General features: G+C 46.7%; 11 protein-coding genes across 11 annotated transcripts; 5 read left to right on the top strand and 6 right to left on the bottom strand.

The window, feature by feature from the left end:
* Nucleotides 1–209: 209 nt before the first annotated feature.
* On the bottom strand, nucleotides 210–953 carry N7509_002834 (uncharacterized protein; the record flags this gene model as incomplete). Its single annotated transcript, XM_056627471.1, has 2 exons — nucleotides 210–278; nucleotides 339–953. The coding sequence occupies 2 exons, from the start codon at nucleotides 951–953 to the stop codon at nucleotides 210–212; spliced, it is 684 nt and encodes a 227-aa protein (XP_056493266.1).
* Nucleotides 954–2,342: 1,389 nt separating this feature from the next.
* Nucleotides 2,343–3,311, top strand: N7509_002833 (uncharacterized protein; the record flags this gene model as incomplete). Its single annotated transcript, XM_056627470.1, has 3 exons — nucleotides 2,343–2,457; nucleotides 2,514–3,104; nucleotides 3,178–3,311. 3 exons carry the CDS (start codon nucleotides 2,343–2,345, stop codon nucleotides 3,309–3,311), a joined length of 840 nt encoding a protein of 279 aa, XP_056493265.1.
* Nucleotides 3,312–4,507: 1,196 nt separating this feature from the next.
* N7509_002832 (uncharacterized protein) lies at nucleotides 4,508–5,017 on the top strand (the record flags this gene model as incomplete). Its single annotated transcript, XM_056627469.1, has 1 exon — nucleotides 4,508–5,017. The coding sequence occupies one exon, from the start codon at nucleotides 4,508–4,510 to the stop codon at nucleotides 5,015–5,017; it is 510 nt and encodes a 169-aa protein (XP_056493264.1).
* A 92-nt stretch (nucleotides 5,018–5,109) lies between these two features.
* Nucleotides 5,110–6,265, bottom strand: N7509_002831 (RNA polymerase II mediator complex subunit MED27 domain-containing protein; the record flags this gene model as incomplete). The annotated part of the gene is made up of 3 exons (XM_056627468.1): nucleotides 5,110–5,280; nucleotides 5,334–5,966; nucleotides 6,068–6,265. 3 exons carry the CDS (start codon nucleotides 6,263–6,265, stop codon nucleotides 5,110–5,112), a joined length of 1,002 nt encoding a protein of 333 aa, XP_056493263.1.
* Nucleotides 6,266–10,892: 4,627 nt separating this feature from the next.
* On the top strand, nucleotides 10,893–11,959 carry N7509_002830 (Zinc finger C2H2; the record flags this gene model as incomplete). Its single annotated transcript, XM_056627467.1, has 4 exons — nucleotides 10,893–11,084; nucleotides 11,149–11,282; nucleotides 11,340–11,814; nucleotides 11,882–11,959. 4 exons carry the CDS (start codon nucleotides 10,893–10,895, stop codon nucleotides 11,957–11,959), a joined length of 879 nt encoding a protein of 292 aa, XP_056493262.1.
* Nucleotides 11,960–13,072: 1,113 nt separating this feature from the next.
* Nucleotides 13,073–15,004, bottom strand: N7509_002829 (putative GABA permease; the record flags this gene model as incomplete). Its single annotated transcript, XM_056627466.1, has 7 exons — nucleotides 13,073–13,552; nucleotides 13,626–13,955; nucleotides 14,022–14,419; nucleotides 14,526–14,707; nucleotides 14,765–14,788; nucleotides 14,854–14,924; nucleotides 14,981–15,004. 7 exons carry the CDS (start codon nucleotides 15,002–15,004, stop codon nucleotides 13,073–13,075), a joined length of 1,509 nt encoding a protein of 502 aa, XP_056493261.1.
* Nucleotides 15,005–16,049: 1,045 nt separating this feature from the next.
* N7509_002828 (uncharacterized protein) lies at nucleotides 16,050–17,903 on the bottom strand (the record flags this gene model as incomplete). Its single annotated transcript, XM_056627465.1, has 6 exons — nucleotides 16,050–16,921; nucleotides 16,988–17,158; nucleotides 17,214–17,328; nucleotides 17,388–17,467; nucleotides 17,522–17,623; nucleotides 17,687–17,903. The coding sequence occupies 6 exons, from the start codon at nucleotides 17,901–17,903 to the stop codon at nucleotides 16,050–16,052; spliced, it is 1,557 nt and encodes a 518-aa protein (XP_056493260.1).
* Nucleotides 17,904–18,514: 611 nt separating this feature from the next.
* On the bottom strand, nucleotides 18,515–19,674 carry N7509_002827 (glycoside hydrolase family 16 protein; the record flags this gene model as incomplete). Its single annotated transcript, XM_056627464.1, has 3 exons — nucleotides 18,515–19,159; nucleotides 19,230–19,510; nucleotides 19,578–19,674. 3 exons carry the CDS (start codon nucleotides 19,672–19,674, stop codon nucleotides 18,515–18,517), a joined length of 1,023 nt encoding a protein of 340 aa, XP_056493259.1.
* A 1,994-nt stretch (nucleotides 19,675–21,668) lies between these two features.
* N7509_002826 (zinc-binding alcohol dehydrogenase family protein) lies at nucleotides 21,669–22,888 on the top strand (the record flags this gene model as incomplete). The annotated part of the gene is made up of 4 exons (XM_056627463.1): nucleotides 21,669–21,815; nucleotides 21,894–22,015; nucleotides 22,084–22,629; nucleotides 22,651–22,888. The coding sequence occupies 4 exons, from the start codon at nucleotides 21,669–21,671 to the stop codon at nucleotides 22,886–22,888; spliced, it is 1,053 nt and encodes a 350-aa protein (XP_056493258.1).
* A 394-nt stretch (nucleotides 22,889–23,282) lies between these two features.
* N7509_002825 (lipase family protein) lies at nucleotides 23,283–24,300 on the bottom strand (the record flags this gene model as incomplete). The annotated part of the gene is made up of 3 exons (XM_056627462.1): nucleotides 23,283–23,946; nucleotides 24,001–24,169; nucleotides 24,222–24,300. 3 exons carry the CDS (start codon nucleotides 24,298–24,300, stop codon nucleotides 23,283–23,285), a joined length of 912 nt encoding a protein of 303 aa, XP_056493257.1.
* A 2,463-nt stretch (nucleotides 24,301–26,763) lies between these two features.
* N7509_002824 (uncharacterized protein) lies at nucleotides 26,764–27,319 on the top strand (the record flags this gene model as incomplete). Its single annotated transcript, XM_056627461.1, has 2 exons — nucleotides 26,764–26,865; nucleotides 27,044–27,319. 2 exons carry the CDS (start codon nucleotides 26,764–26,766, stop codon nucleotides 27,317–27,319), a joined length of 378 nt encoding a protein of 125 aa, XP_056493256.1.
* Between the last annotated feature and the right edge of the window lie 289 nt (nucleotides 27,320–27,608).

The raw sequence follows: 27,608 nt of genomic DNA, 5'->3' as shown, positions 1-27,608 counted from the left end.
TTAGGAAACTGGAACCACTCAGCATGGTTATTGACTACGAAGGTATAACGCGCGTATACACGAATCAGAAACTTATAGGTTGAACTTGCGTGAAAATTACTCAAGAAATACTCAAAGTGGAACTGTATTTACTGGATTGTTTGAAACAAATTTCACACCCAAAGAAAATATTGCGATTAATTTACGACGCAGACACCGAAAACCAACATCTAATTCGAGCTGAAACCGAAGGGACATTTGCAAAACCAAGAATTCCGTGGCCCTCCATTCGGTGTTACCTAGGGGAGATTTGTTAGCTATCGCTGAATGAAACAAAATCCTATGTGAGGGGCTTTTACCTCCTGGTCCAACCTCTGTTCGGCCTGCTGTTCGTGGTGCTGCTGTTCGTGGTGCTGCTGTTCGTGGTGCTGCTGTTCGTGGTGCTGCTGTTCGTGGTGCTGCTGTTCGTGGCGCTGCTGCTCGTGTATTTCACCATCCTGGGCTCCGGGTTCGATCATTTCGTTTTGATCAGGCAGCTCGATTTTCGACTGATTACGACGAAATTCGCCTGTCTCCATAGGCACGTAGCTGAGGATTCTATGGACATCCACATGGTGCGCCTTAGGGAAATATGCAAAGTTTAGTTGCCAGAATGGGGGATGGATATCAATTTCGAACGCCCAACTGAAATTGACACATTTTTTGTGCTTCCTTCTACAATTCTTGCACGCTGTGGGAGCAGGGCCAGGACGGCGAAGGACTTGGAGTTGTGGCTCACAGGGGGCATCGATTGTCGGCATTTTAAAAAAGCACCTCTTACAAGGAATGCCGTCTTGACTAAGAAGGCATGTAGTACGTGTTTTGGCGATGGTATCAGGAGTTTCCGTGCCTAACTCGGCGTCATATCCCGAGGTGCTAGCGTAGGAGTCGGCAGGGGTCTGGAGGTAATCGCTTCCGCTGTAGGTCGGTGCCATTGTAAGATCAGGAACTTGCTGGATAGTAGTAAACGATTGAAGAATTTACTCCTGCTTATCTGGCTCATGCATGTCATTTTATAAGTCGAGGATGTCCAGATGTACGCCTCCAGGTAGGACATAATTGAATGTGCCAAACTTGGTCACAAAGAAGCCTACAAGGTCTATGGACATTCCTTCTTGCCATTCCCGTTCTCAGTTCGAATCAAAACCTTTCCCCTCACTTCACAAAGAATTGTATATCAGAATTATGGATTGTCTTGGTTTCTACCGAGACGGTGATTCAAACTTCGCCGAAAATTTGCCTTGGTTCGAATTCATTGATTGCAAAGTGCCGGCCATAAAATCATGACTTTCTTCCAGCAATCGCAAGTTCTTTTTAACGCCCCATAAAATCATAATCCATGATTAAATCATCGTATAGTACCTTGTTATCAGTAACTTGCAGCGAAGGTAGGTAAATTACTAGTAGTATGTTGACACGGCGATAGATCTAGTATCTTGGTTATATCCACCTGCCATGAATACCAATCAAATCACCATGTCCTTCTCTACTAGAGACATGACAGAGTCGCAGATGAAAGGAAAGAAAGAAGGATTCACTAGCATGGCTGAGACAAGCTGGTATTCCCACCGTCATTCAAGTTTGCAATCTTCAGGGAGTTGAAGTTTGTTTTCACACTCTACTGACTCGGAGTTAGTTACTGTTTAGTATACCAAACATCAGGTGGTAAATATTTGAATACAAGGTCGTAATGGCAATATCACCGTCCTCTCTGGCCTAAGACTATAAATAGGCGCGATGTCTCAGTGATTGCCATTGCGCCAGTCCCAAAGGGGTTTAGCCTGACAATACATCTCAAACAAACTGGTCGGACTCGCTCAACTCAACTTTTGCCTTCCCCTCAGCAATCCTCCCTCTCGTCACTTCTGTCTTTGCTGTTGCTCTTGCTATTGCTCTTGCTTCACGTCACTCGTTTGACCTTGCTTGATTAATTCTCCTGCTTGCCATCATTCAAGACCCGCCCAGCCCCTCTCAGCTCCTCCCCGTCCCGACGAACCCACATTCCCGTGACCTGCAGACCTCAGGGTCCAGACTGGTCAACAGACACTGGGTGCCATTTTCTAGCATTCCACCGCGTTCTGCTTCTTCTTATCCTCCTCATAAGCCTCTGCGGAACGCCCTTTCGTGGCAAAAAAACGCCCCTGAGATACACCGGCTCCTCACAGAGGTGCTCTATCACTTCCCTCGGCGACTCCACTTCATCCGTTTGTGCAAGGGGGTTTGTTGATACGCCTTTTTTTTTCTGACCAGGGGATCTGAGTTCTCCTCATCTTCAATCCGCCACTTCCCACGACTCCACGACATCGACATCACCTGCCATCACCATGCGGTTCTTTGTATTCAGCGTTTTGTGCACCCTGCTGCTCCTGGGAACTCTGACCTCGGCCTGGTCATGGGACAACGTGGCGGTTGCCAGAGATTCTCTCAACAAGCGCGCAGGTAGCTAGCCCCCCCTCGCCCTCATCTGCCGTGTTCATGCTGACCTCCCATTCCAGACCAAACTACCGAAACCTCTGCGACCGAAACAGCCCACTCCACCACTGCCTCCGAAACCACCTCCGCGACCAAGACCGGAAAGGATGAGAAGACGACCAACTCCGACACCACTGACACCAATACCGACACCACAACGGATAGCAAGAGCAATACCAAGACCAAGAGCAAATCCGACAAGACAACCGCGACTACATCTATCTCGATCAACCCTGCCGCCGGTGCCGGTGGCATCTCGATGATCACCCCGGGCAGTACATCCACAACCTATTTCCGCATCGGTGAGAATGCGACCTTCGTCTGGAACTACACTTCACTATCCGTGACGCCCTCGCACGTCAACGTCGTCGCCTCTTGCAGTCTGAACAGTGCCACCTACACTCTCACCCACAACATGACTGTCAAGGAAACAGGAAAGGTTGTGTGGGATACCAACGCGACCCAGACCGTCCCACTTCTTTCCGCAACCTATACCCTGTTCGTTGTCGATTCCGAGAAGGAACTCGATGACACTGCCAGTGCAGGCCACCTGAGCTCCAACATCGGGTACAGCTTTGGCATGTACTTGTCTCAAGCCTACACTCCACTAAACGGTAAGTGCCCAATGGAGCCCGCCCAGTGTCACTTCCTCCCTCCCTTCCTTTACTAATCTTCTATAATCTACAGAATTCAAATGCGCGACATGCAACGGAGCATTGTCGGATGTTCAACGCCAGGGTCTCAAGTTCGCCGTCGGTATGGCTGCCATAACGGTTGTCTCATTTACCTGGTTCGTCGGCGGGTTGGGACTTTTCAATTAATGAGCAAATCTACCCCCGAAATGGGGTGGCTGCAATTGATCATTCTCATGGATATATTTGACACAAACGGAGTTCTTCATTCTTTGAAAGCGAAACTGGATTTTACGATAATAAGCAAGAAAAATGGCGTTACTTTGATATTTGCGGACATAGGTACTGACTGAATCATCTTTTCTGGGTTCTTCTTTTGGTTATTTTTATTTTATATTATTTTATTTGCATTTGATGTTTTTTTATGTGGCCAGCCGGTTGCTGAAAACCGTCAAAGGGCTTTGATAAGTTGTACTTTCGGATCGGTATTTAGGTACCATGCTTTAATCGATTGTATTTTCCAAGACAAACAAAACATCTGCCGATCCATGAGTTCTTACAAGATGAGGCTCATGTCTTATGGGAAATGCAGGGCAGGTGAGACATCTACTAAATGTAGGTAGTGCTGTCTTGGAATAGGTTTTTTGAGGCCACTCTCATTCCATGACTCCCGCGAAGAGGCTCTTGCCCAGGCGGTCTTTCAATCAATTGGAATCACTGGCAACTACTAGTGCCAATTCATTTTCAAGGGATTTCTCCATTATCAGCCCTGGAGGTTCAGGAGTGCCTACTACTTAAGTAGACTAGTACTAGTCCTCGCAATCACAACCCTTCAGATATCCTTGAGCTCTAATGAGCCTAAAGTAGAGTTCCAAACATAGTATTCCAAGCTTGCTTGCTACCTAGACACGGTAGAAGGGAGGGAGCTTTCTCGGAAAGTTTTGATTTAGGTACTTTTCAGGGCAATGCGGTGATGTTGATCCAAGGGGAATTTTACAATTACACTGGCACTTGACTTCAAGTTTGCCATGCAAACGGATGTCAATGATACCTAGGTACCTATCACGGCATGAAGGCCTAGATATTATATCTCATCTTGACTTGAATGAAAATAATCAATAGGGGGCTGCAGCAAAGGCGCATTCGGGTTTAGACAGCGGAGGGGAAAGCAATCAACCTTCAACTTGAAGCTGGGTACAGCAAGGCAAGACCAAATTAAAATTCAAATACTAGTATATAAAGCCAATTGATTGCCTTTCAACTGGCACTCTAAAGCATCATCCAAACTTGTCTCAATCAATCGCTCAGCTCAGAGGAAAGTCCAGTCTCATCAAACTTTGTGAAACTAGAAAGCACAACTCCCCATACTTCAAACAAAACAGACAATGCCATCAGACCCAGTGCTGGGCTGGATTTGGCCCAAAGATCCACGACCGGGAAATCCATCCCACTGGCGAAAACGTTGGCGTTTCTTCGACGTACTTCGCAACCAAGGACCAGATATATATGTTGGTGCCGTGCGACCCGCAAAAAGTACAACGACCAAAGCGAAAGTCTCGCTGAGAACGAATTGGGCGCGGTGGGAGGAGGAAGAACTAGATTCAAACGAGACGCCTTTCCGCTGGGCTCGACGTGGAGCCGAGAGGTACGATTTTCGCCGGCGGAAGTATTCCGTTCCGGACTATGGGACCTGGAGTCGGGTGGAATATTGTGATGGGCGGAAGAAGGTTGAGGGGAAATGGGTGTTAGGGAAGGAAGAGCGACATGCTATACCTCGGCGGTTTTGGGATAAGAATGGGGAATTGTATCCGTCGAATGAGTGGCACGATGCTTTTTATGGGCCGCATGAGGACCATCGACGGACTGGGAGAGATGATGGATGTTGTGGGAAGTAAATTTGGTTGTTTCCTTCTCCTCTAGATACAATGCAGTTGTCTTTGGAGTACTTCAATGAGTGCATGATAGCCTTGGTGGTTTCTTCTGCATTTCAGGCGCAGGAGAGATGGAGTGTGTCGAATGTAAATATGGGAGGGTTGTTCTGCGATGGTTGCGTTGATTGTACCCGGCGGATAGTAGGCAGCTGTGCGGAGTTGTCGGCTAAGCGGTTGCACTTGACACACGTCGTTTGCTTAATGTCTACATATGAGGATACCATGTCCTGTATAGATGTGAGTGTTCTGTCCATAACATAGAATAGAGTGGTAATCATACCAGTAAAAATGCAAGGTCCCATTTCCTTGTTCTCGAGTTCAGACAATCTTGAACAGCATGTTGAAGTTTTGACGGTGATCGACCTGGGGGTGGTTCACTGGACACCTGCCATTCAGAGACACCTGGAACACCGGGTTCTTGAAGGCCTTTAATTGAGAAGATCATCCCCGCCTTTGCAAGAACTGCCGACACCGAGAATGGATCCTGTCCCTTGACGACGCGCATACCGGGCACGTCCCGCTGAGTAAATCTCTCAACAATGGCTTGCCATTCTCCATCCGAAGATTGAGCCTTGGAGCGCTCGATTTGTTCTTGCTCCCGCTCGATGTCTTCTTTTTTTGTCTTTTCGGTCTTGATAAGCTCTTTGAGTAGTACATCGTAGTCCTTTTCCCACATGCCTGTCGGTTGAATGAGGTCGCCATTGGACTCTTTGATACGAGATTCCACGTGGCTCCACACGGGTTTCATCTCTGTGCCGCGCCAAAGAGACTGAAAGCTCTCGACTCCAGCTAATCGGGCGCGAGTTGCTTGTTCCAAGTCATTGCGTAGCTGAGCTGGCGAATCTGGCGCAGGCTTTTCTGGAACTAGGGGCTCTAGAAGTCCCTCGGGCAGGAATTGACGTAGCTCATGGACCTGGAAATTATCAGCTGGTTTGGCCAATCAATAACCAGAGGGAAAATGAAACAATCCCAGCTAGGATGAAAAAAGGGCTGACGGTGGGCGTCAAAACTCACTTTCCGTTCAAGTTCTTGAAGTTTCGCTAGGGATGATACAAGTTGAAGCTCAGACTCCCAATTGACTTGTTGCGCATCACTATTTTCAGAGCCTAGAACTTGGGAATTTTGATTTGAATGTTCTAATTTAGTCACGTCGCTATTGGGTGCGGAAGAAGTCCCTGAGGCGGGCACCGAAGCAGATGGAGCAGTCGACATGTCGAGCAACGAAGATGCGAAGCAGATAGGCGGTGGCTGCGCGGCTTGTGTTTCTGGGCGCAAGTTGATATGATTGCCAAACTCGATCCGCCACAGGGATGGAAAGAACGATCACAATATCTAGCTGATGACCAGTACAGCCAACAAAGGGCGAATATCGGGGTAGCCGTTGAGTGTTTGACGGCTATGCGGTGGTCTGTAAAATAAGACCGACCGAGACGTGGGAATGGAACGGTGATGCAGTCAAGCAGGATGAACGAGCCCAGCTCTCTTTAATCAATCGACTGTGGTTATTGCCAAGTTAAAGTTACTGAAGGAACGAAGCAACGAAGCAACGCGGACGGAGAAGCGGAAGACAAAAAACCAGCCACGGTGGCGCGTGCGGTGGCTGATGGAAATTGTTAACCACACCCCGTTTATATAAGCATTGCACTCCATCGAGATTTACTCTTCAACTGTCGAGGGCATTTAACTAGTCGTGCTAATCCAACCATGAATAATAAAACCATTTTGCAACAACGGGATTGAATAAGCAGTAACAACATCTACAAGCCTAAACTGTAAAAATAAAGGACATAATGCCCTGGTTTATCCAGAGTCTTCCAGGTTATGCGCCCTTTGAAGATCTAATCAGTCTCGATTTGTCGAATAGTAAAAAGGCCATATGATACTCCTTGCGAGCTGAGATACTAATTACCGTCATGACCAGTTGGGTCGGAAGCGAAAACTCCTGCCACTTGTAAAATTTGATAATTCGACAGGCTGCGTGAAGGGACTATACAAATAGGATTACCAAAGAATCCACTTCTACAAAAACTAAAAGGATTTGAAAACTCCCTGACTACTACTGGATTCATTCCAAGTCAGGCATGCTGTGGCAAACTTGCCTCAGAGACTTCCAAGGTTCTCGATCGCAGATGCAGCTATGACATGATGTCGGTGCGGAAGCTTGAACTCTCCCGATGCGAGTCATTGAAACCCGCAAACACGTTTCAACATTATCCCCAAAAACGGGTTGAACTCCAAAAGTAAAACTAAAGCCATATATTAGAATCGCATGATACCCCCAGGAATTAAACCAGCGGGAAAAATAGTAGACCAAAGATAAGGGTCGGAGTTGACCCTGCCAAATTCCTTCCCAGGCCAGCGATCTGGGGCGTTGCAATGTTTCAGGGAACTATCCACAATTTAGACAAGAATATCCATCGTGGCGTTCTCAGATCCTACATGCATCATCAGGGAGAAAATGGACTATGATCTGCAATGATTTCGTGAATCCTCCGCCCTCCAAATAGCCACCTTGGAAGTCGATGTCGATTGATGTTCTCGCCATGCGAGCAAAGCCTACAGCTTTCGTGACGTATGTGGAAATTATACTTGCCGTGCCCGGGTAAAAAAGGTATTCGAAGTTGTTTTTTGCTGCGCTCAGGTCACTGGAAACCTGGATGATTGGACAAGCGGATGCCCACCCCTGCAGGTCGCAAGGCCAAAGGAGCGCCATGGTCAGACTTGCGTGATCGTGGCTGGTCTACAACTTCTGTGACAGAATCTTGAAATGAAAGGATCTCAAGGTTGCGAATTTGAATAGTATTGGTGGTGGAGGTTGTCCTTATTGTGCCTATTTTTGGAATCCTCTCGCGGGGGTCCGGCCCGAAAGTGATGAAGCTCAATCTGCATCACGATATGTAGTTCGCAGTTTCAAGTTCATAGTAGGTAGCAATTTGTTCGGCAGTACTCCATAGCTAGCATACCAGCCAGACAATGGAAATTAAATCGAGAGCGCTTGGCCCCAAAAATCTATTCTGGGAGTTGATTATGCTTATCCCATCCCTAATGGAATTGGATTCGGGTTTGGTGTTGTTGGTTGGGAATCTTTTCCTATTGGCTCCCGAAATCTTGGCTAGACTAAATCCTGATATTGTACGGAGTAAAAGGGAGCAATCCAAGTACTAGTCTGATCCTTCGATCAGTCAACAATAGGATGCAAAGTTTTCCCGTGCGTCATAGAATATGACCCAGCGTTGTGAAAGCAAAAGCACAGCGGCACAAAGCGACCCTGATTACTACCGGAAAATGTCCTCTGGTTGAGAAAATCATGGTGTTGAAAAAAGTTGAAGAGCTACGAAGATTGGCTCACGTAATCTGTTTTGGTCCGAAATTTCTGCGTAATAAGTTTCGACCGGTCATGCTTTACAGTACTTTGTGAATATTCACAGTGTGAAAAGTGGCGAACTTTGTGATCAACTACTACTAGTACTAGTTGACTCGGAGATTGTTGAGCACAGTCCACATGGGTCGAACTAGGGCGTACCCGCCGAGAACACTGAGCCTTTTAGTGCAATTCATTCCGTGCCGCACTGGCCTTCCTGGCTTGGAAACTACCATTCCATTTTACATAAATAGAAATAGGTGGGGGCCATCAGCACCTTCTTTGGACGGAGTGGGAGTTCATAAGATTGCGTACTGTGCGAACAGATGCCTGCATATGCTTTAGACCGGTGAAGAAAGTTTGCTCAGATCAAAGAATCAACGCGTGATAAACGTAGCACTAAGAGTTGAATCAATTTCCAAGGTTATGCTCACTAACCATCCTTCCAAATCATTTCACAACGACCTGGCCCAGAACGCCTGAAGAGCTTGAACCCCATCCCAATCCCCCACTCGTACACTCAATCGCGTGAGAGAAATGTGGAGAAGATTTTTCGCCTTTGCATTTCAAATTTTTTTAGACTTTGGCTTCCCCATACTACTATCTCACATCTCCTTCACCTGTACTCCGTACTCCATACTCCACAAGAGGTAACTATGGACTATGCACAACAAGTCTATTTCAAGTCGATATCAAAAGTGTATGAAGGAGTCGAGGTATCCCGCCAGCATTGCCTCAAGCGCAGCATACTATTGCATAGAAAATAAATTTGCAATTAACTGTAGATGGTGTTCTATGGGGAAAGACTTCATGATCTAGGGCAATACTTGATGTCCATTTCCATGCACAGGGTAGGCCTATGACGTTGCGCACAGGATGATCCAAAATTACAAAGAAAGGGACAACCGAGATCAGGAAAAGGCCAAAATTAATGAACAGTGTTGCATCCGAATGAAAATGCAGAATGATGGCGACGTGGGGGCTGGGGGGGAAGGGGGGGGGCCACCACAGCGGGAAGAAGAGAACTCTGAGTGGATCTGAGCACTTGGGTAGCATGGGAAGCGAGAGCCTCCGATGATCATACTGGGGCATCTTAGGGCGAGTGGTCGGACAAGAGATCGCAGGTGGAAATTGGTTTTCTCTGTCGATCACCTCGAACAACGGAATATCCTTGTTCTCCATCCGCTACAAAAACCACTAGTGGCCCCGAGTCCTTGAAGTACCTGCGTGCTGCTAACCTAATGGGGCTATCAAGCCATTGATCGTGACTCGAAGTGGGTCAACATGATCAATGCTCGCTCTTCATCCGAGCCGTCACAGCTTCGCTTGAGTGGTTCATTTCAACAAAGGTGATGTTTGGGTTGATTTTCGATCCGCTCAGGATATCCACTTTACCCACTCTAGTCAGGAATCAGGGTGAGATCCATGTGTTGGTCGCAACGAGAATTACAAGCTCGGGCCTATTGCTCAACCTCACCGCAACGGCTAGCCATGCGCAGGACATTGTTGGTTTTTTCCGGGGGCTTGATTCGTCCTCATTCCGCCCCCACCAACACCAACCCTACTAAGTCCTAGGGCAACCCTCGTCTTGGTTTCTCATAGGGGTCGGAGACTTTAATGAAGAGGCTCGTCATTCTCTCTTGCCCTAATTCGCCGATTTATCCGGTAACTTTTCCACTTCAGAACCTTTTTGGGAAGCCTACGGAGTAATAAAAACTAACACTCATAATGGAAAAAAAGGGGGAAACCCCAAATACGGAAAACCAACACTCCAGCTGCTTTTTTGACTGGTTTAAACTTGAAACCCTCAAGCAGTGCTGAAGGTCTGCCCCATCAAATGCTGTGTTTGCGCCCTAAATCGCCAGTAGGTTGAAAGCCGTGGAGGGTTTGTAGACTCAAAAACATTCAAACAGTAATTGCGATTTGAATATACAAAAGCTTCCTCTTCTTCTCTCTGTATGTGTGAAATAAGTTACGGAATGATTTCACCTGTCAGTTCACAACTTGAAATTGGTGGTGGGGTCGCAAGCTCATGAAGTTGGGGGCGGATGGGTCGATCAGCATGGCACTCCGGATACCCAACCGACACCTCAGTGATTTTCTACAGTCGTTTCAGATATTTTTATTTTTATCTCTCGTCTCTAGTCAAACGCCAATAATTCAAATTATATTTAATTCATTCCTGCCGATCTCAACTTGAATGATTCACGGCAGAGCATTTATAAAGACCATTCCCCGCAAGATCTGCCTCTCGAAATTGCAACATGCACCTCATCCTGCAACAATAACTCCACCACTAGTCACCCATCCTGCCGAGTCTCCTTTTCAGTCCCACCTCCTTTAACTCTTGCACCATATAATATCTCGCATTCCAGTCACCTGCCAGTGATTCCTTGGGGGTTCGCGTTCAAAGTCATGTCGATTACCTGCAGCATGTCAGAATACAACTTTCCATTCACGACCTCTGTGGCGCCATACATGGACCAACACTATGTCTCACCCGGCCCGACACCTACCATGAACGGCTCTTCTCCTTCTCTCATGGACATCAACCGTCCTACCTATCAGGCCTTTCCCCCTTCTCCTTCCTCTTCAACGGGATCCAACCGTGTGAGCAAAGCGAAAAAGGGCAAGCGTGTACATGAGTGCGAGTATCCCGGTTGTAGCAAGGTAAGCCGCAATGAGCAGTATCGGACAAAATAGCATTGGAATTCTCCGTGCTAACATAAAACAGGTTTTCACGAGAGCTGAGCATCGCCGGAGGCATGAGCTGAGCCACAAAAACAATAAGATCTACGCATGCACATTTGAAGGTTGCTCAAAGGCGTTCCATCGTTCTGACTACCTCACTCAGCACCTGTCGAGACAGTATGTATATCGACTATTTTGCTGAATAAAAGAATCTTATAGCTGATCAAACATCAGTGATACCCGCACGTCAGTGGTTAGAAGACCATCTTCCCGTTGCAACTCTGTTTCATCCCCCTCTCAATATCCACCTGGATCTCCTGGAACTTCCGTACCACCTATCTTCCAGTCTATCGAGGAAAACACCCAAGTCGAACCAAAGAGTACTCCCGGATCGTCTCTAGCTGCCTGCTCAAACTGTTTCAGCTGCCAGAGCGGCACTGGACCTTGCACAAATGACCAGCCCATGTATTCCTACTCCAATACAGGCCAGGAAGCTCTATCAAGTGCTCCTCTTATTTCTCCGCAATGTGTGACCTCGGAACTGCCCGCCGGTTTCGAGACTATAATCGATCAATATATGCACCGCGTTCTCAGGCCGGATGCTTTCCTTGTATATTCCCAATCGATTCCACCGCAATCATCAGGGACGCTCAGTTCTTCATACTGGTCACCAAACATTGACCCACAACTGCCTCCTTTGCATTCGATGGTATGTGGGAAAAGCGATTCTTCCGGAAAGAGAAAGCAGAATAAGTTCACAGCTAACTTTTCTCTAGGTGTTTGAAAATTCCACCTCTTACCCATGGACTTCTGGTGTTGAAAGCTTCCCACTGCCGCCCCTGTTCAATCGATAAGGGATCTCGCAGATACCCCACGGTATTCAAGGAGCTCATAAAACAACATCATGGTGGTATATCTCTATTTACAAAGTTCTTCCATTTTTGCTTCTTGTCTTTATATCTTAGCCCAATGTTTTGGTTTTCTTTTTGTTTCTTCCTCCTGTTTTATGGATGATCCATGGCGAATGACCAGGTTAGCACTATATACCATTTTATACCATAGGAGTTAGTTATGATTTACAAGTTTACTATTGCTTTTCTCCGTCAATTTGAACAAACAAATTCTTTTCTTTAATCAATTTCATACTGCGATTCTATGTTTACAACAGAGATGTTACTGTGACTGTGACTGTGACTGTGACTGTGACTGCGAATGCGAATGCGAATGCGAATGTGACGGCCGACTTTTGAACGTTGGCCTAAAAATGTCACGGTCAAACCACAAGCTTATTGGGGGCCATGCTACTTAGAATACTGAAGAGATTGCTCCTATTGGGGATTTGTTTCATCGTCAGTTCTCAGAATCTAATTTTAGTCTGCTTGAGCTTATTTGGGAAAAAGACGAGGGAAATTAAGATTTGATTTAACCGTGCGGCATTTTGCAGATTATTGAGTTAGCTGTCGGCATACGTCTGGGTTAAATTTTGAATGATGTTGAACGATCAAATCATGCCCAGGAATGTAGATCTAACTAGAATTAGGCTAGCGGCGGGAATTTGGCTAAAAATAATATAGGCTCCATGGTGAAACGCCGGCGCCATATCCAGATCCACCGTTCCTGGAACCGGAAACCCGCCCGCATTGCTGAAAACCAGCGAAGATCTGGAGGTGGCAGTGACTGTCTAGGGAATAGGTTATTTGTAATTGGTACAGTGAAGAAAACATTAATGCTGGTTTTATTTCTCACTGCAGATAGGTATGATTTCCATGGGTAGAGAGATACTAGTAGTACTAGTATCATCGTTTCAGCCATCCTGATCCCCGTGAAACTCCTTCGCGACTATCCCGAGGTCCCCACCGGCAAATGCGACTTCAAAAAATATCTAAATATAGTAGGGTCAAAAATGTCGCCATCTGGCTGGATTCGACCCGTTTTTCAAAATAATCAACTCCTCACAACGCTTGTTGTTACTGAATCTCCACTCTGGGGCCATCGTAGATGTGGCGTGCCCGTGCGACGTAGTAGATCAAACTGAGGAGTACCACGCCCACAGTTCCAACAACGCTAAAGTTCATTGAGTCGACAGTGACCATCCAAGACGGGGGCCAGAAACTGAAGAATATCGCAATACTCATGTAGATGAGCGCAAATGTGTTGACAAGAACGCCCCAAACTCCAGCAATGTGGAATGGCCCCCAAACCAGCTTTGCGCCAGCTGTATTCACCATCTCGACGTCGCCATCATCGGAGGAACTGATTTGTCCGGTACAACGGCGATAGAGAAGGAGGCCTGCTACGGTCATATATGACAGGTAGAGCCCAGAAATGGACATTGCTACTAAATCATTGAAGGCGACCGATGAGCCAATGTTTATGAGGGCAAGCAGACAAGCAACACATGCTGAAAGTAAGATCGAATAAACTGGCACTGCATTTTTACCGTGAACCTGAAGTTGACCATGAGCATGATTCAAGGACAGACTTGCCTCAAAGAGAAGCTAAACGAAAATTAAAACCTACCTGACTCCAGACTCGCCAGCCTGGAATACCTCGATCGCGAGCGAAAGACCAAAATTGGCGCGATGTTGTTGCCAACATGCCAACCGATGTACTGATGCCCATGGTAGTGATGATCGAGCCCATGATAGCAGTGCCTGCAACGGAACCGGTGGCTTGGAGGAAGATAGACATGAATGGGTACCCCGTCGGAGACTTGAGGGCCGCTTCAATGTCCCCGAGACAGAAGAGCATAGCGATCAGCATTCCAAACCCAAGGAATCCATTGATGAGCACGCTGAGCATAATTGAAGCAGGCACAGCGGTTGATGCATTCTTGATTTCCTCGGACATCTAGGAGATTAATTTCCGGGATTAGCGAATTCTCCGACTTTGAAGATGGTGATACGTCAAACATACATGAACAGCAGCATCGCCTCCAGCAAATGCAAATATACACCCAACCATCCCAACGAAGAATGATAGACCTTGAGAGGGGAAGCCTCCAAGGTTCAGAAATTCAGTGAAGACTTCATTCCCACTCCCATGATCAGCCGTCGTGACTAGAGGGATGAGAATGGCGAAGAAGCCCAAGATATGAAGCACAAGAATGAAGACTTCAAGTCGTGGCAACAAATTACCACCAACAAGGTTGATAGCCAGAGAGAATACAGCAACAGCCCAAAATAGAAGCGTTCCATGCCAATTTTGAGGCTGGTAATTGCTATGAGTCAGGGCGATGAGGCCTTGGATGAGAGTGCCGACTAGATAGCATGATGTTGCAAACGTTGCTTGCCATCCAATGACAGTAAGCCAACCTAAATTCTTCTCCTCGGATCAGCCGCTTTATCTTCTTGTCCTAAGTCAAGTATAGACGTGCCTGTCAAATAGCTGATGAGTTTCATTGTGGACCTTGGAGCCAACATTGAGCACCAGTGATATTGCCCGCCTGAGGTGGGAGCCCTGGCGATCTTTTAGCTTTTGTCTTAAACCAATTGAATTCTAGGGACTGATACATTGACGCCAACTCGGATAGAACTGCAAATGTCGATGCGACACCAATCCAGACGAAGATGAAACCATACACAGCGCCTGCTGGTCCACCACTTGGAACTGTCAGTATACGGGACTGCATGAAACTCGGTGAATGATGGGGCTCATACTTCTCATATGCTTGTAGGAAAAGTCTACGATAAAGGTGAGTTTCCGATCGCATCAAATAAGCTGCAGTGGCACAGCAAACTCGACTCACACAACAATGCCCTCCCAAGTAATCAGAATTGTACAGCTGAATCCTAAAATCGACCACAGCCCGAAGTTCCGCTGCTATTATTTAGTCACCTGGATCCCAATCACTCCGCAGATAGATGCTCTCCTACCTTCAACACAGGTCGCTTGCCCATCTGGGCCAATTTCGCATCGTCGATTTCGATTGAGGGAGATCAACCCCACGCACGCCGGTCGCATTTTCCTGCTTCAGCCCCTGCGAATACATGACTGTGCGGCTCAACTAGGGAAAATATGAAGATCTCCCGAAGATCCGAAATCAGGATGCGAACTGGTTCTGCGAGTGTGAAAGGGGGGAGGTGGTTGGTGGTGCAACCATGTCAAAAGTTGGGTGCCACGAGTTGATTAATCGCCCAGACTAACTAATGCACGCGAAATGGGCTGCTAAACGAAGTCTCCCCAATAGGAGACAAGATAAAGTTTGATAAATGATCGCCAAGATGTTCTCGCTTTTTTTCCACTTGTTGACCTATTGATGTTGTGACCTTTTAATACTGAGATACGCGACTTAAGAAGTTCGCCCAGTCACCTGAGTCTTCACCTCCCTACATTCCAAAGAGGCTCACCAGTGATATTCACAATTTACCAGAGGAGATCCGCAAGGACTTCCACGATCAGCCCTAAACCTCGGTCTCATCGGATGCCTCACGAGGTTACATCCCCTAAACCCTAGCTCCACCTTGAAAGCGAAAGGGTAAAGCCACAAAATGGTTGTATTTGTGATTGTTCATGCATGTTACCTGAAGATAAAGAGTAAATCAAGCTGATGTGCCATCTAATTGTTTGGGTTGAGACGCTCTTATTGAGCTTCGCCGGAGCAGTCTGGTCCCCTGGTCCGCCATAAGCGGACCGAGCCTTGCATGATCTCAATTTTTTTTTTCAGAGTGGTGAAATTGTTTCACGTCAATACAACCACTACTAGTGAACCAGGCACAGATATCACGTGGCGTGAGTCAATTCACAATTTTTCATTCTTCAATGGATAATTGTGACTTAAATATAGTACTCCAGGGCTCCAACGTTGAAAAATGAGTTTTGAACGGCGCTATATTTGATTTGGCATACATCTACCTCGGGCGCTTAATTTGCTTCTTGGAAGTATTGGCTAGGTGAATGAGTTACATTAGCATCCTGAGTCTATTATAGGCCCAAGAATTTAACTCAAGTGATATATCGATAGATAGGGTGGCAATTCCATCTCGTCGCCAACTGGTGACTCTCCAAGCCTTCGGTTGTTGGGTCAATCCCGGCAGCAACATCTGCATCTGCCGCTTTGTTTAGTCGATTATTTCTCCAGCGCAGAGTGAATTTCAGCACCGTGGCCATCAGGATACACATTCCTGAAAAGGCCACGTTAGCCACATTAGCCTGCCAGTATCTAGGTCCTTGTGATTCGGGATAGAAGTAGCTGGCGTAGATAGAGGCGAAGTTAGATCCCGCATTTACCACCGCATATGCGACCGCGCGCTTTGAGCGTGGCCTCGGAAGTGAAGTGGAAACCCAAGAAAGGATGCATCCAAAAGAGCCATAAATCGACATCATCATGAAAGTGGATATGTATCGAGTTGGGACATTTAGGGTCACGGCACTCAGGATGAATCCAATCATACTGAAGACTTGTGGCCAAACAATGTGTAGCCATCGCTCACTGACACGATCGCTGTGGAGTGAATTGGAGACGCTGAGAATAGCAGCGAAAATGTAAGGCGGTGCTGAGAGCAGTAAAGTCTTGGTGGTGTCATAACCTAGTGTTGCAACAATTGTCGGGAAAAAGTTTGTAAAGCAAGCTGCAGTATTTAGGCCAAGCTGCATCATCCATATGATGTAGAGAACTGGATCGGTAAAAGCGAGTTTCAGTCCTTCCCAGTTGCTGTTCGTTTCACCATTATCGTTCTCGCTTGCATCTTCCGCTAGACGTGCAATAGCCAGAATACGTTCCTCGTCTGTAAGCCATTTCGTGGTCGCTGGATAATCTGGCAAGGTGAACATCGCGACAACTGCAACAGGTATTGTGGCGCTTCCTTCAATGATAACTTTATAGCGTAATAATCAGCAAACTTGTATAAATATCAAGAAAGGAACCGTAGATTTGAACATACACAGCCATCTCCACGCTGGAATTCCGGCCTTTCCATCCATTCCCGACATAATCGCACTTCCCAAGAGACCGCCAAAGGCACCTGATATTTGAGCAGCAACGTAAAGAATCGAAATACGAGCAGCAAGCTCTTTTTTTGTGTACCAGGAGGAGAAGAGAAACAATGCGCCAGCTAGATGTAGGTGTTAGAGGCGTTCATTATCAAAAGACATTTTATATCCACTCACGAAAAAATGGAGCCTCTACAAAACCGAGTATGAACCGTAAAGCGAGAAGTCCTTGGTAGTTCTGAACAGCCCCTGTAGCTGCACTAACAATGGCCCATCCACACATCACAGCTGGCTAATAAGTAGAATTAGTTACGATTCGTCTCAAACTTCATCTTCTTAAATCTAACTCACTAGAAACAGCGATGGCCTCATTTTGTTCAAAATCATATTCGTAGGAATTTGAGTGAGAATATATCCGACAAAGAAGAGACCTTCAGGCAATTAGCTCTAGCTTTTCTCCAACTGGAAACAATGCAGGATCTCACTGATGATGGTGTTATACTGATTGCCATGAATCCCCAGATCCTTCTCAAGTGTCCCTAAACGAGCAGTTGCAATGTTATTTCGATCCAGATAATTCAAAACATCTAGTTTTCAACAGTTAGCATTTTATTCCATCCAACACAGAGTCTGATTCCTATAATACACACAGATCAACATCATCAATGGCAAGAGGCGAAGATCAAGCTTGCGGACAAACTTTTTCTCAAATTCATCACGATTGGGAATAAGCAAGTTAGTCACTGCCACCTCTGGAATTTTGTTTTCATCCTGGCGAAAAGTAGCCAGTCCTTCAGCTGTAGCATTCTTGCCGGACTGGCTGACACTGGAATTCGTTTCAGTTCCCATCGTTGTCTCGAATTCCATGGAATTATGGGATAGAGTCACAGTGATCTGGAGAAGCCCAGTTAAAAATTGAAGTAATCACCGAGGACGGCTGATCTATCTGATATTTAAATGGGGCCCCGCATTCCCCCGCTTTCTCCATAGCTTTCTCCAGGTTGTGGAATTGGAGGTGGGTTTTAGAGATCACCGGAATTTAATCCTGGCTGGAGAAGCGTGCCTAGCTCCTTCGGGAAAGTTGGCGACCCGTCATTTCTCGGCGCCATCGGCAGATCGCCCAAACTGGAGCCAGATTTTCGGTTTGCAAGTGGCATGAGGGATCATACCAAGCGTTAAAGTTGCTTGTGCTACCCTCATACGAACCTGGCTTTTCGGATAATTACAATAACGGATAAGTACAACGACCTAGCGAACCATACTCCCCACCTTGCAATCCTTCTTCGTTCATTGCCTTTTGTGGGATTATTTTCAAGCGAAACACTAACTTGAACTGTGTGAGATAATAATTGGGAGTAGGGATTGCAAGCTGAAGATATTTGAAAGGAATGGAAGCTTGGAATGGTTGATGCATCTATATTCACGAATATAACATCACGTAAAGCGTACAGGCATTATCACTTGTAGGGAATGCTTCTTTAAAGTTGGAGAGCACCAACAGCAAAGGCGACCATGGCAGTGGCAAAAATGAATGAATACGTCGAGAGGGAGGCAGCAGAGGTCATGTTCGACGAAGCAGATGCGCTAGCAGCAGAAGAGCTAGAGGCCTTGGAAGCAGAGCTGGATGATGCGACGCTAGCAGAGACGGAGCTCGATGTCGTGCCGGACAGGTTGGTTAAAGAGGTTCCGTTGGAAGCCTTAATGCTAGTATAGGCGCCGGTCTTGTCGGTGTACTTGTAGGCCTGGGCGGGATTGTAGTTGGTGATGTTGACGGAATCGACGTACATGGTGAAGGGACCGTCGGTGTAGTCAGTCTCACCACCAGCCCACTCAATGGTACCCTCACTGTTGTCAGGGTCACCGCCAGCCCAGATACCGATCTTGATGCGCATGGGAGTTTGGGGGTAGTTTGTGCCGGAGACAGCATCGGCGTATTCCAAAGTACGGACGACATCGCCGTCTAGTAGCCACTCGATACGGCTGGAGGTCCAGTCAACACTGTAGGTGTGGAAAGTCTCTTCAGGGGTGGAAACTGTGACAGTGGTACCGCGATCGTAGGAGGTAGTGTTGCCCTTGCCGAAATAGTCGGTCTCAATGGAAGTATCGTAGGTGCTGATTTGCTCCTATCGAATATGTTAGACAACTTGAACTTGAGCCCCGACCCTGATTGGAATCTATCCATGAGTCACTTACCCAGTCAATCTCATCAAGATCATCAGACTCCATTACCATGGTGCTGATGATTCCAGTACCATTGGCGGCTCTGAAATTGACATCAACGCGACCGAAGAAAATATAGAATTCACTCTCGATGGTGGGGGCATCTCCCTGCTCGGAAATACTGAACTTCGCTCCGAGTGAAGTGCTCTCAACGGTACCCGCGGTGACATTCCACTTGCTAAAGGAAGACGAGCCCGAAGTGAAGTCAGTATCGAATTGCCATATGTTCAGACCGGTGTCGGCAGGGCAGGTTTCTGGAAGAGAATGTATGTTAGATGTCGACAGGCCATTCTTGAATAGAGAAGGAGGGTATTGACTAACTCTTCGTCGGGTTGCAAGATGAATAGGTCTGGGCAGCACCGAGCTGGGCAGTGGCCAAACCGATTGCAGCCCATTTCAAATAGGAGTCGACGAACATGATGATATTGAATGGTGATTTTCTGGAGAGGCTGAATGATAAATGCCCTGGCGAGTGAAACAATAGCGAGGTGAGTCCAAAATGAGTGGAGAGACGACGACAGCAGACGCTTTAGTTTATAGGGCTTGAAGCAAACGTGTCGTAGACCAGGAAACCAGGCAATGGCATTGTCATGAAAAATATCTATTTATATTAAGCGACTCCATCCACGAACTGAGTACGCCATTCTCCTCCGCCATGGAGCAGCACCTCCACCGACACAGACAATGATTCAGGAGTACAGACAGTGTGATTGGTCTAGAAAACCATTGCAGTGGAGAAAGACCAAGCGCAAAAGCAAAGACCTACTGTACCTCCAGTGCAGCTTGAATCGAACAATTTGGTGGCTCCACCAGAAAAGCTTGGGTTGGCGGATGACGGCAGCAGCTTGCGTGGTTGGCCTGGCGCGCGGCGGATCTAACCGGACGACCTACGTACACCTCCGACTCGTCAAACACATTTTCCTCGGTACGCAATCTGGAGTACTTTAAGCCCCAGTCTGCTCATGGAGAGAGGCAATCCAAGGACAATGTAAAAATAGGATGTCTCTCCCATGGTAAAGGTCTCGTGTCCTAGAAGTGCAGGCAACATTCGGTGGACGGTGGTCGCTTCACACCAAGAAGACCCACTGGCCACGACGCAACTGTTATTGTTTTATCCCAGCCAATAATTGAATCAGAAGGCTGATGGCACTTAATGCCGTTCTAGCCAAAGCTAATTGTAATGCACTATCTGAGCTATCACGAGTAGAGTGCGGTAGTACGCACGATTCACAACCAAAAGTCCCGACAAATATGCACACACCTTATGCCTATCATCCCTTTTTTTTCTCTACTTTTTTTTTGAAAAGCCTTCAAGACAGAATTTCCAACCTTGGAATAGGTTTGGAACTTCTGCGAGAAGCTCATTTACTCGCGCCGATTTCTGTTTACCTTCTCTTATTTATTGGTCGACTGGGGCTCTAAACTGAGCTGAACAAATATGTTTCTTCTTAGTGGAGAATCTAGTTCTTTGGCAAAAATAGTGGCGAACAATTCTTTTTGGTTTAAGGCATGCGCTGACAATCAAGCGTAATTTTCAGCCTATCTTTGGTGGTGGCTACTGGTATATACTAGTATTGAAATGCTATTCTATAATTTACTATACTTATTATAGAAAACAACACCCATGTCCTGTGCTCATGAAGCGTTGACACTGAATCCAAATCGGTGATCTATCTGGTGAGTCTGAACACAGCCTTTTACTTGTTGCGGCTTTACTTTTAGCGGAAAAGAAGCTCATAGCCAAAGGCCAATGGACGAGCGTGGAGACATCTTAAGAATACTCCAGGTGGCTGAGGCGGAGATCATGAAATTCGACCTACGCTAGCAGCTCGTGGCGTTTGTTGACACAGCAAGACATGTATGGCAGGCAAATAGGCTCGGTGTTTTTTCTAGTCAAAATTTTAATTTTTAAATAAAATTAAATTTTAAGAATGGCTAAGAACATTGGAATTGGAGGCTCTGAGTGGTGGATGAGAAAAAGAGAGAGACTCGGAGAAGATTACCTAACCGGGGAAGGAGAATTCCGGCAAAGCGATGTGTATTCATGCCTGAGGCACCTATTACCTCAGCCGTAACTAGTAAAAATGGCGATGATGGTGGGATAGGTGGGAGCCGACAAGGCTGGGGAAAAAAAAGGTTACAAACCATCCTGACAAATTGCCAACACTCATTATGTGACCTTTCGCAATTCCTCACTACAAATTATCGCGGTGATTAATCTAGATTACCAACCAGTAGATATAACATAGAAATTAACCAAATGCGATCCTAGGTTGGGCGTGGTATCATAGATGCCAATGGATTTAAAGCCAGCAGTATTCCCTCCAATGTTATGTGTGTACACTTCATCGCATAAACTTCATTGTAATTGAACCTCGATAATAACTTGCTTGAAAACAACACGAACGAAAAATGCCTTCATTCATCAACGAAGCAGCGTGGATTGCCTCCGCCAAATCAAAGCCGCTGCAGGTTGGCCCTGCGCCAGCACCAATTCCAGAGGAAAATGAAATTGTCATCAAAGTCGCCTACGCCGCTATCAATCCCGTGGACTGGAAGGTTGGAAGAACCTAAAATCCATAATCTGTGGATAGAACACGATATCTAAACAGAAGGACCTAACATACTATGTAACAGCTGCAAGAAGATGCCAGCTTCGAGCTGAAATATCCCTTTATCCTCGGAACCGATGTCGCGGGCACTATTGTTCAACTGGGCTCCGGCGTTACTCGATTTAAGCTCGGACAAAGAGTTATTGGGTAGGTCTCCTCGTCACAGCCTTGGTCTACTCATGGATCCACGGGGACGGTTTTTAACAACGATTTAGTCACTGCGATGGCTTTGTGTCAGGAAAAGCATCCAACTGCGCATTTCAACTATACACTACTTGCCGCGAAATCTTAGTTGCGGCGGTACCAGATTCTCTGCCGTTGGCTAATGCCGTCGTCCTCCCAATTTCTATCAGCACGGCTTCTAGTGCTCTTTTTGTCCAGCTCAAGGCGCCTCTGCCCTCACTAAACTCTCAATTCACAGGAAAGAAAATCCTCATATGGGGAGGTAGCTCCTCTGTCGGGAGCTCCGCCATCCAACTTGCACACGCTTCTGGTCTTGAAGTCATAGCGACCGCTAGCAGTGCTAACCATGCTCTTGTCAAGCAACTTGGGGCAACCGACGTATTTGATCACAAGGATACCGATACAGTTGATAAGATCTCGAACCTCCTAAGACCGGGCGATTTAGTTGTCGACTGTATCAGCAGTGAGGATACCCAGGTTAAATGTGGAGAGATTTTGTCGCGGATTGGCGGTGGAAAACTACCAATTTTGGGTTTCCCCAAAGGGATCGCTCCACGAAAGTGTGGAACGAGTATTTGGTAAGATTCAACCCCCCTTAGGATGAAACATTTGCTGATACTCCGAAGTGAACGGTCTCGCGCCTGGATTCACGAATCCCAGGTCGGGGACGCAGTTTGGCGTCAATATATCCCATCAGCCCTCGCCAACGGAAAGTTTCAGGCGAAGCCAGATCCTGTGATTGTGAAGGGTGGTCTCAGTAAAGTACAGGAAGGTATAGATTTTCTGAGGGGAGGTGTCTCGGCGAAGAAGGTAGTTGTTGAAATTGCACAGGAATAGAATGTTCCTCATGACACCTTCCACATTCACTTCAAACCACGAGATAGCGGTGAATAGATTGAATGGAACATTTTTGACTATATTACTCCTTTATCATGGGTAGATACTATCAGTAAAAAGCATTGTATGATTCAAGTTCTTAGGTATGTCCTGGTCTTGGTTGCTCTGGCTATATTTTTGGAAATGCAAACGGGTTTTATCAAAAGTTAATTGGAGCAGATAAATTGCATTCCCAAATATATGCACATTGTTTCTATTCCGATAAAGCTTTGAGCTCTGATTCTAAAACTAATCATTGAGTAATGATTGTCTATTGTCTATTATGCTTCTAAAAATTAAAATATCATGGTCCCAGCCAGAGTCAAAGTGTACCACGCCATGTCTAGTTCGTGATTTATTTAAAGGGAAGACCAGCTCCGATGCAGCCGTCTGCTTCGTTGAAGTACCAGTGATGGGCAGAGAATGCAGTCAATGAGGGCGCGCCAGTTCCAGTGTTTCCTTCCCAGTTGATATCCCCTTGGAGGACCTGAACCTCGCTGGTGGATACAGTTGCGTTGTTTGGTGCTGTAATGTAGTATTCGGGGCTGACGTGAACGTATCCCATGGCGATCAAAGGCAGTTTGGGAACAGGATCGTCGATGTGGGTGAAGCGATAGTTATTTGGCTGGGCAGAGATATACTTGGCCAGGGCGGGATTGGCCACACGAGGGGATGCGTATGCGTATAGCTTAGTCGACGGATGACCCTTAACACGAAGATCAGCAGCAGCGAGAGTAGCGACTCCAGCGCCCAAGCTGTGGCCGACGACGACCAATTCGTAGTCGGGGTTCTTAGAAACGGTTTCGTTCAGGACCTTTGAGATAGGATCGCGGACGTTGGTCCACGAACTCCAGAACCCCAGCTCTGCAGAGCAGCCATCACAGAGTTTCGGGTCGGTGTAGAAGAATGAAGCGTCAGCGATCCAGTTGCGAACCGAATAGGAGCCACGGAAGGCCAGAACAATGGCCTTGTTGGTTTTGTCTAGTGCAATGTAGCCGGCGGTATCGGTCAAGGTGGTGCTAATTCAATCAGTGAGGAGTTCTATCGGGTCTTTGAATTTGTGGAATACTCACTTGGAAAAGTCATACACGATACTAGTGTCACTCTTCTCTACTTGAGGACAGTTGTGAGCCGAGCAGGTCAACTTGTGTCCAGGCTTAGAAGCATAGTTGTCGTAGCAATAAGACGCAGCCGCATACTCGACCCAGAACTTAAAATGGGACAACTCGTCGTTTGGCACGTCTGCAAAGGCATGAGTCGTAGAACAAACTGAGATTCTTCTTTGCCATCTTACCTCGAGCCTGCAGGTTACTTGGCAGAGCATGCCCGACGGCAGCGATAGCAGACAATGCTGTCAGGATTGAGAAACGCATGATGATTTAGCAAAATGTTTCGTTGATACTAGTGATACCCATGGCCATTGCTGGCCCTTTATACTCAGCTGAAGCCATTTCGGTTCCACGCGGGAGAATAGCCCGGTTCCTGCATTGCTATCCACCAGGAACGTTGCGTACCATGCAATGAACTACAAATTGAATGCGTGATCTGACGAGACTGGCAGTGATTGCCAGCCTGATTGATTTCCAACGAGCCGGGCTACCTCGGTGCATCGGTGTACTTTCCTTTTAGCATTCGATCTGTGAAGATCAGGTTGCCAATCGGTGGTTAAGCCAGCCCGATGCGGACCCGTTTGGAGCGATTGCTGGAGCTTGGCTATCGACAGACCGTGGATGATAATGGGGCTCCGCGGGCGTCTAACTATTTCCGGTGGGCTAGTCCGGGGAGGATTTGAGACAAGCGATGGGATGGGCGATGATCATCGCGGGCGAGGGCGACCACATGGGAATGGCAAGATAGATTGCCGAATTTCTGCCTTTTGCTGACTTCTGATGATCTCCTTGGCCTGAGAGCGAAACCCAAGCTAGCAGCTAAATAATGGTGGCTTGAAGCGATGAACACCTTGGCGATTAAGTTAGGGCACGCTAAATCCGCCACTGAACGCATGCGGGCAGGAATGTTTCGGCCCGATGACAGCCAATCAATCTGAGTGGCCAGGGTTTGCTTTCCAGATTGACTCGTCTGCATCTCAGTTTAACTTGAAGGAACTATGCCGAGGTTACACGACAGGGATTACAAGAACAGGGTCTCCCATCGGCCGACCCGTTCGTTCTCTTAGATTTCAATGTGTAAAGGCGGGTCCAACTTTGAGAATCAGAACACAAATTGATTAAAATCAAACTCGTGATCGGGACCTGACCCACTCTCGGAATGTTCTATAACCCCGGCGCGGCCAGCTGCGCAATCTGATCCGAGGTCCCAACTTGAAGATGTGAACGTGCTTGAGAATTTTCCCCATTATGTACAAGAAGCGCTTTTAGTTATCGATGCTCATGCCACTGTTGGTGGGTAACGACTGGAATTTTCAAAATCTCAAAAAGTCCGTGAGAGTCCTCGAAAATGATATCAAGCCCTTGACTAGTAACTAGTAGATTTTACCGATGATTAATCGCGACCTGATCATATTTATCTTTAGAGATTAGTCCGACTCCAGGACTCTTCATAGGCAATAGAGATAATTATTCTATAGAGTACTCGTATTCATGCTTCAGATCTGATGTGAGTTACCTGCGATTCCGGTGCGCATTTCAATGCGCACTGCACTGCCTTGTGTACCTTTGTGTATGCATTGAGCGCCGATCGTTGCCTGCCCAAGGCTAAGGTGACACGCCCACTAGAAAGAGACAAGGATGCCAATAGTCGTGAAAAATGAGGATAGAAGCCCAAACAGAGTGATTTCACCAGCATAGTTCAATTTCGCGCCTAGATAGTTCAACCCTCTCATTTAAGCGACCGGTTAGCGACCCGAAGGTTAATATTTCTGGTCGATGCTCAGGGCTTCACTCACGGTCGCCCACTGGGCAGTTTCAGGTGCGTTTGCCAAGCGCCGATCCTATATTCAGGCGGCAAATCAGACATGTTCATTGGAGCCTCCTGGGGCGCCTCTCAAGGGGCGTGCGCCCTCAATTCTGCCTTGACCTGACCTGCGGTCGGAATCCTTAATAGCACCCTTAAAGCTGTGCTCTCGACGTTCTGGCATCTCAAAGCGACATACATGATACCAGTATTTTCTTATTCGTTCTGACCGTTTTGTCCTTACTCAAATGCCGAGATTCTATATCGACATCTCCAAGCTCTAGTCGCGTCGCTAGACAGGAGCGAACCCAGCATGACGTTTTCTTTGGACGGTAGCGATGTATTTCGTATCTGCTACGGGGTCTTTGAGCTTTTGATTGCCCTAGGCCTGGCGATTTTGTTCACGGCATACATTGTTCTCAAAAGAAATAGAGGCAATGCCCTCAAACCGCTGCCTTTTAAAGCTTTATTGGCATCCATGCTTTTTTACTTTGGGTAAGCGCGCGAACGTGGCGACTAAATATCTCGCTATATCGTTATCAACCTTGGAATAGCTAATAATCCTTTGTTTTGTTAGAGCTGAGATCTGTATCGGCGTTTATAATTCCATACACCTCGCAGGCGTTCACCTGAAGGACACATATCCCTCTGCAGAACCGATCAGCGAAGGCTTGATGCTGATCGCAATCAACCTCCTGTTCTACATATTTTACGCGACCATCTACACTTTTGGACAGCAAATCATTGGTCAAAGCAGCTATTGGCCTCGAATAAATAGGTTCCATTGGGTGCTTATGGGAATATTTGTGTCTATAAGCATTGTTGACTTTGCTTGGTATGTCTATAACATACTGAGCCAAATGCAGTATATACGACCCAAATACACTCTTCAAGTTGAGCATTACCAGATATGGTCAAAAATCATGTCGGTGAAGTGGATTTTATTCTGGGTGGGATCTTGGGAGATCCTGGGTGCAATGATTTTTATTGGTATGCGGACGTCATCCCAGGCACCCCATGTGAGGGTAAGTTTGAACTTGAAGGCAACTTGAATCTCCGTTCCATCTCACAGTTAACTAATAACCACTTTGAAGATGTCTACATACTTTGCATTCACTGCGAGTGGCTTTTTTTTTCGCCTTGAACGGGCTTTGGGCTATTTGGAGCATCAACTCCTACCTCGCACACATCTACCCGACACAGGTGGCTATTGCTGCCCGCGAGGTTGTGCAATTTTTCTTTTGTATGGGCTCCTATCTTGGGCTTGGACTATGCGCCTGGAGATTTCCCGCAAAGTTGGACGAAGATTTGGAAGATCCATCTGTACCTACCATGATCATCAGAAGATCGGAGCGCCCAGTGGAGGCAGATTCGCGAACTCCTCTATCAGAGACCGACAGATCGCAGTCAGTTGCGGAAATTGCTGCGACGAGGCCCATCTTGGAGGCAGATTCAAATGTTACTCATGAGAAGCCGTGAACACATTCCGCCACCCATTTAATTAATGATCAGATTAAACAATAGAATGCGACGATTATAAAGTGCCCACTAGGCAGCCTGTAGTATGGTCATGATAATGGGTATTACAGTCGCGGCAATTTAGGAGCTTTTTACAAAAAGATTTGTAATAATAGTTGCCAAGCGAGTTTGAATGCACGCTTAGCGGATTTTCTTTTCTAATTCGTCATTGTATTGGCCTCCAAGGGTCTTTTTTTTTTTCGTAAATCCTGCGTGATAGATATGGCGGACACCGTATCAGCCTCTGTCA

This window comes from Penicillium cosmopolitanum (genome assembly GCF_028827165.1).
Source record: "Penicillium cosmopolitanum strain IBT 29677 chromosome Unknown utg000004l:1.0-4361866.0:1.0-4365735.0, whole genome shotgun sequence".
Lineage (NCBI taxonomy): Eukaryota > Fungi > Ascomycota > Eurotiomycetes > Eurotiales > Aspergillaceae > Penicillium > Penicillium cosmopolitanum.
Note: the sequence above shows the minus strand (reverse complement) of the source record. Positions and strands in the feature narration are given on the sequence as shown.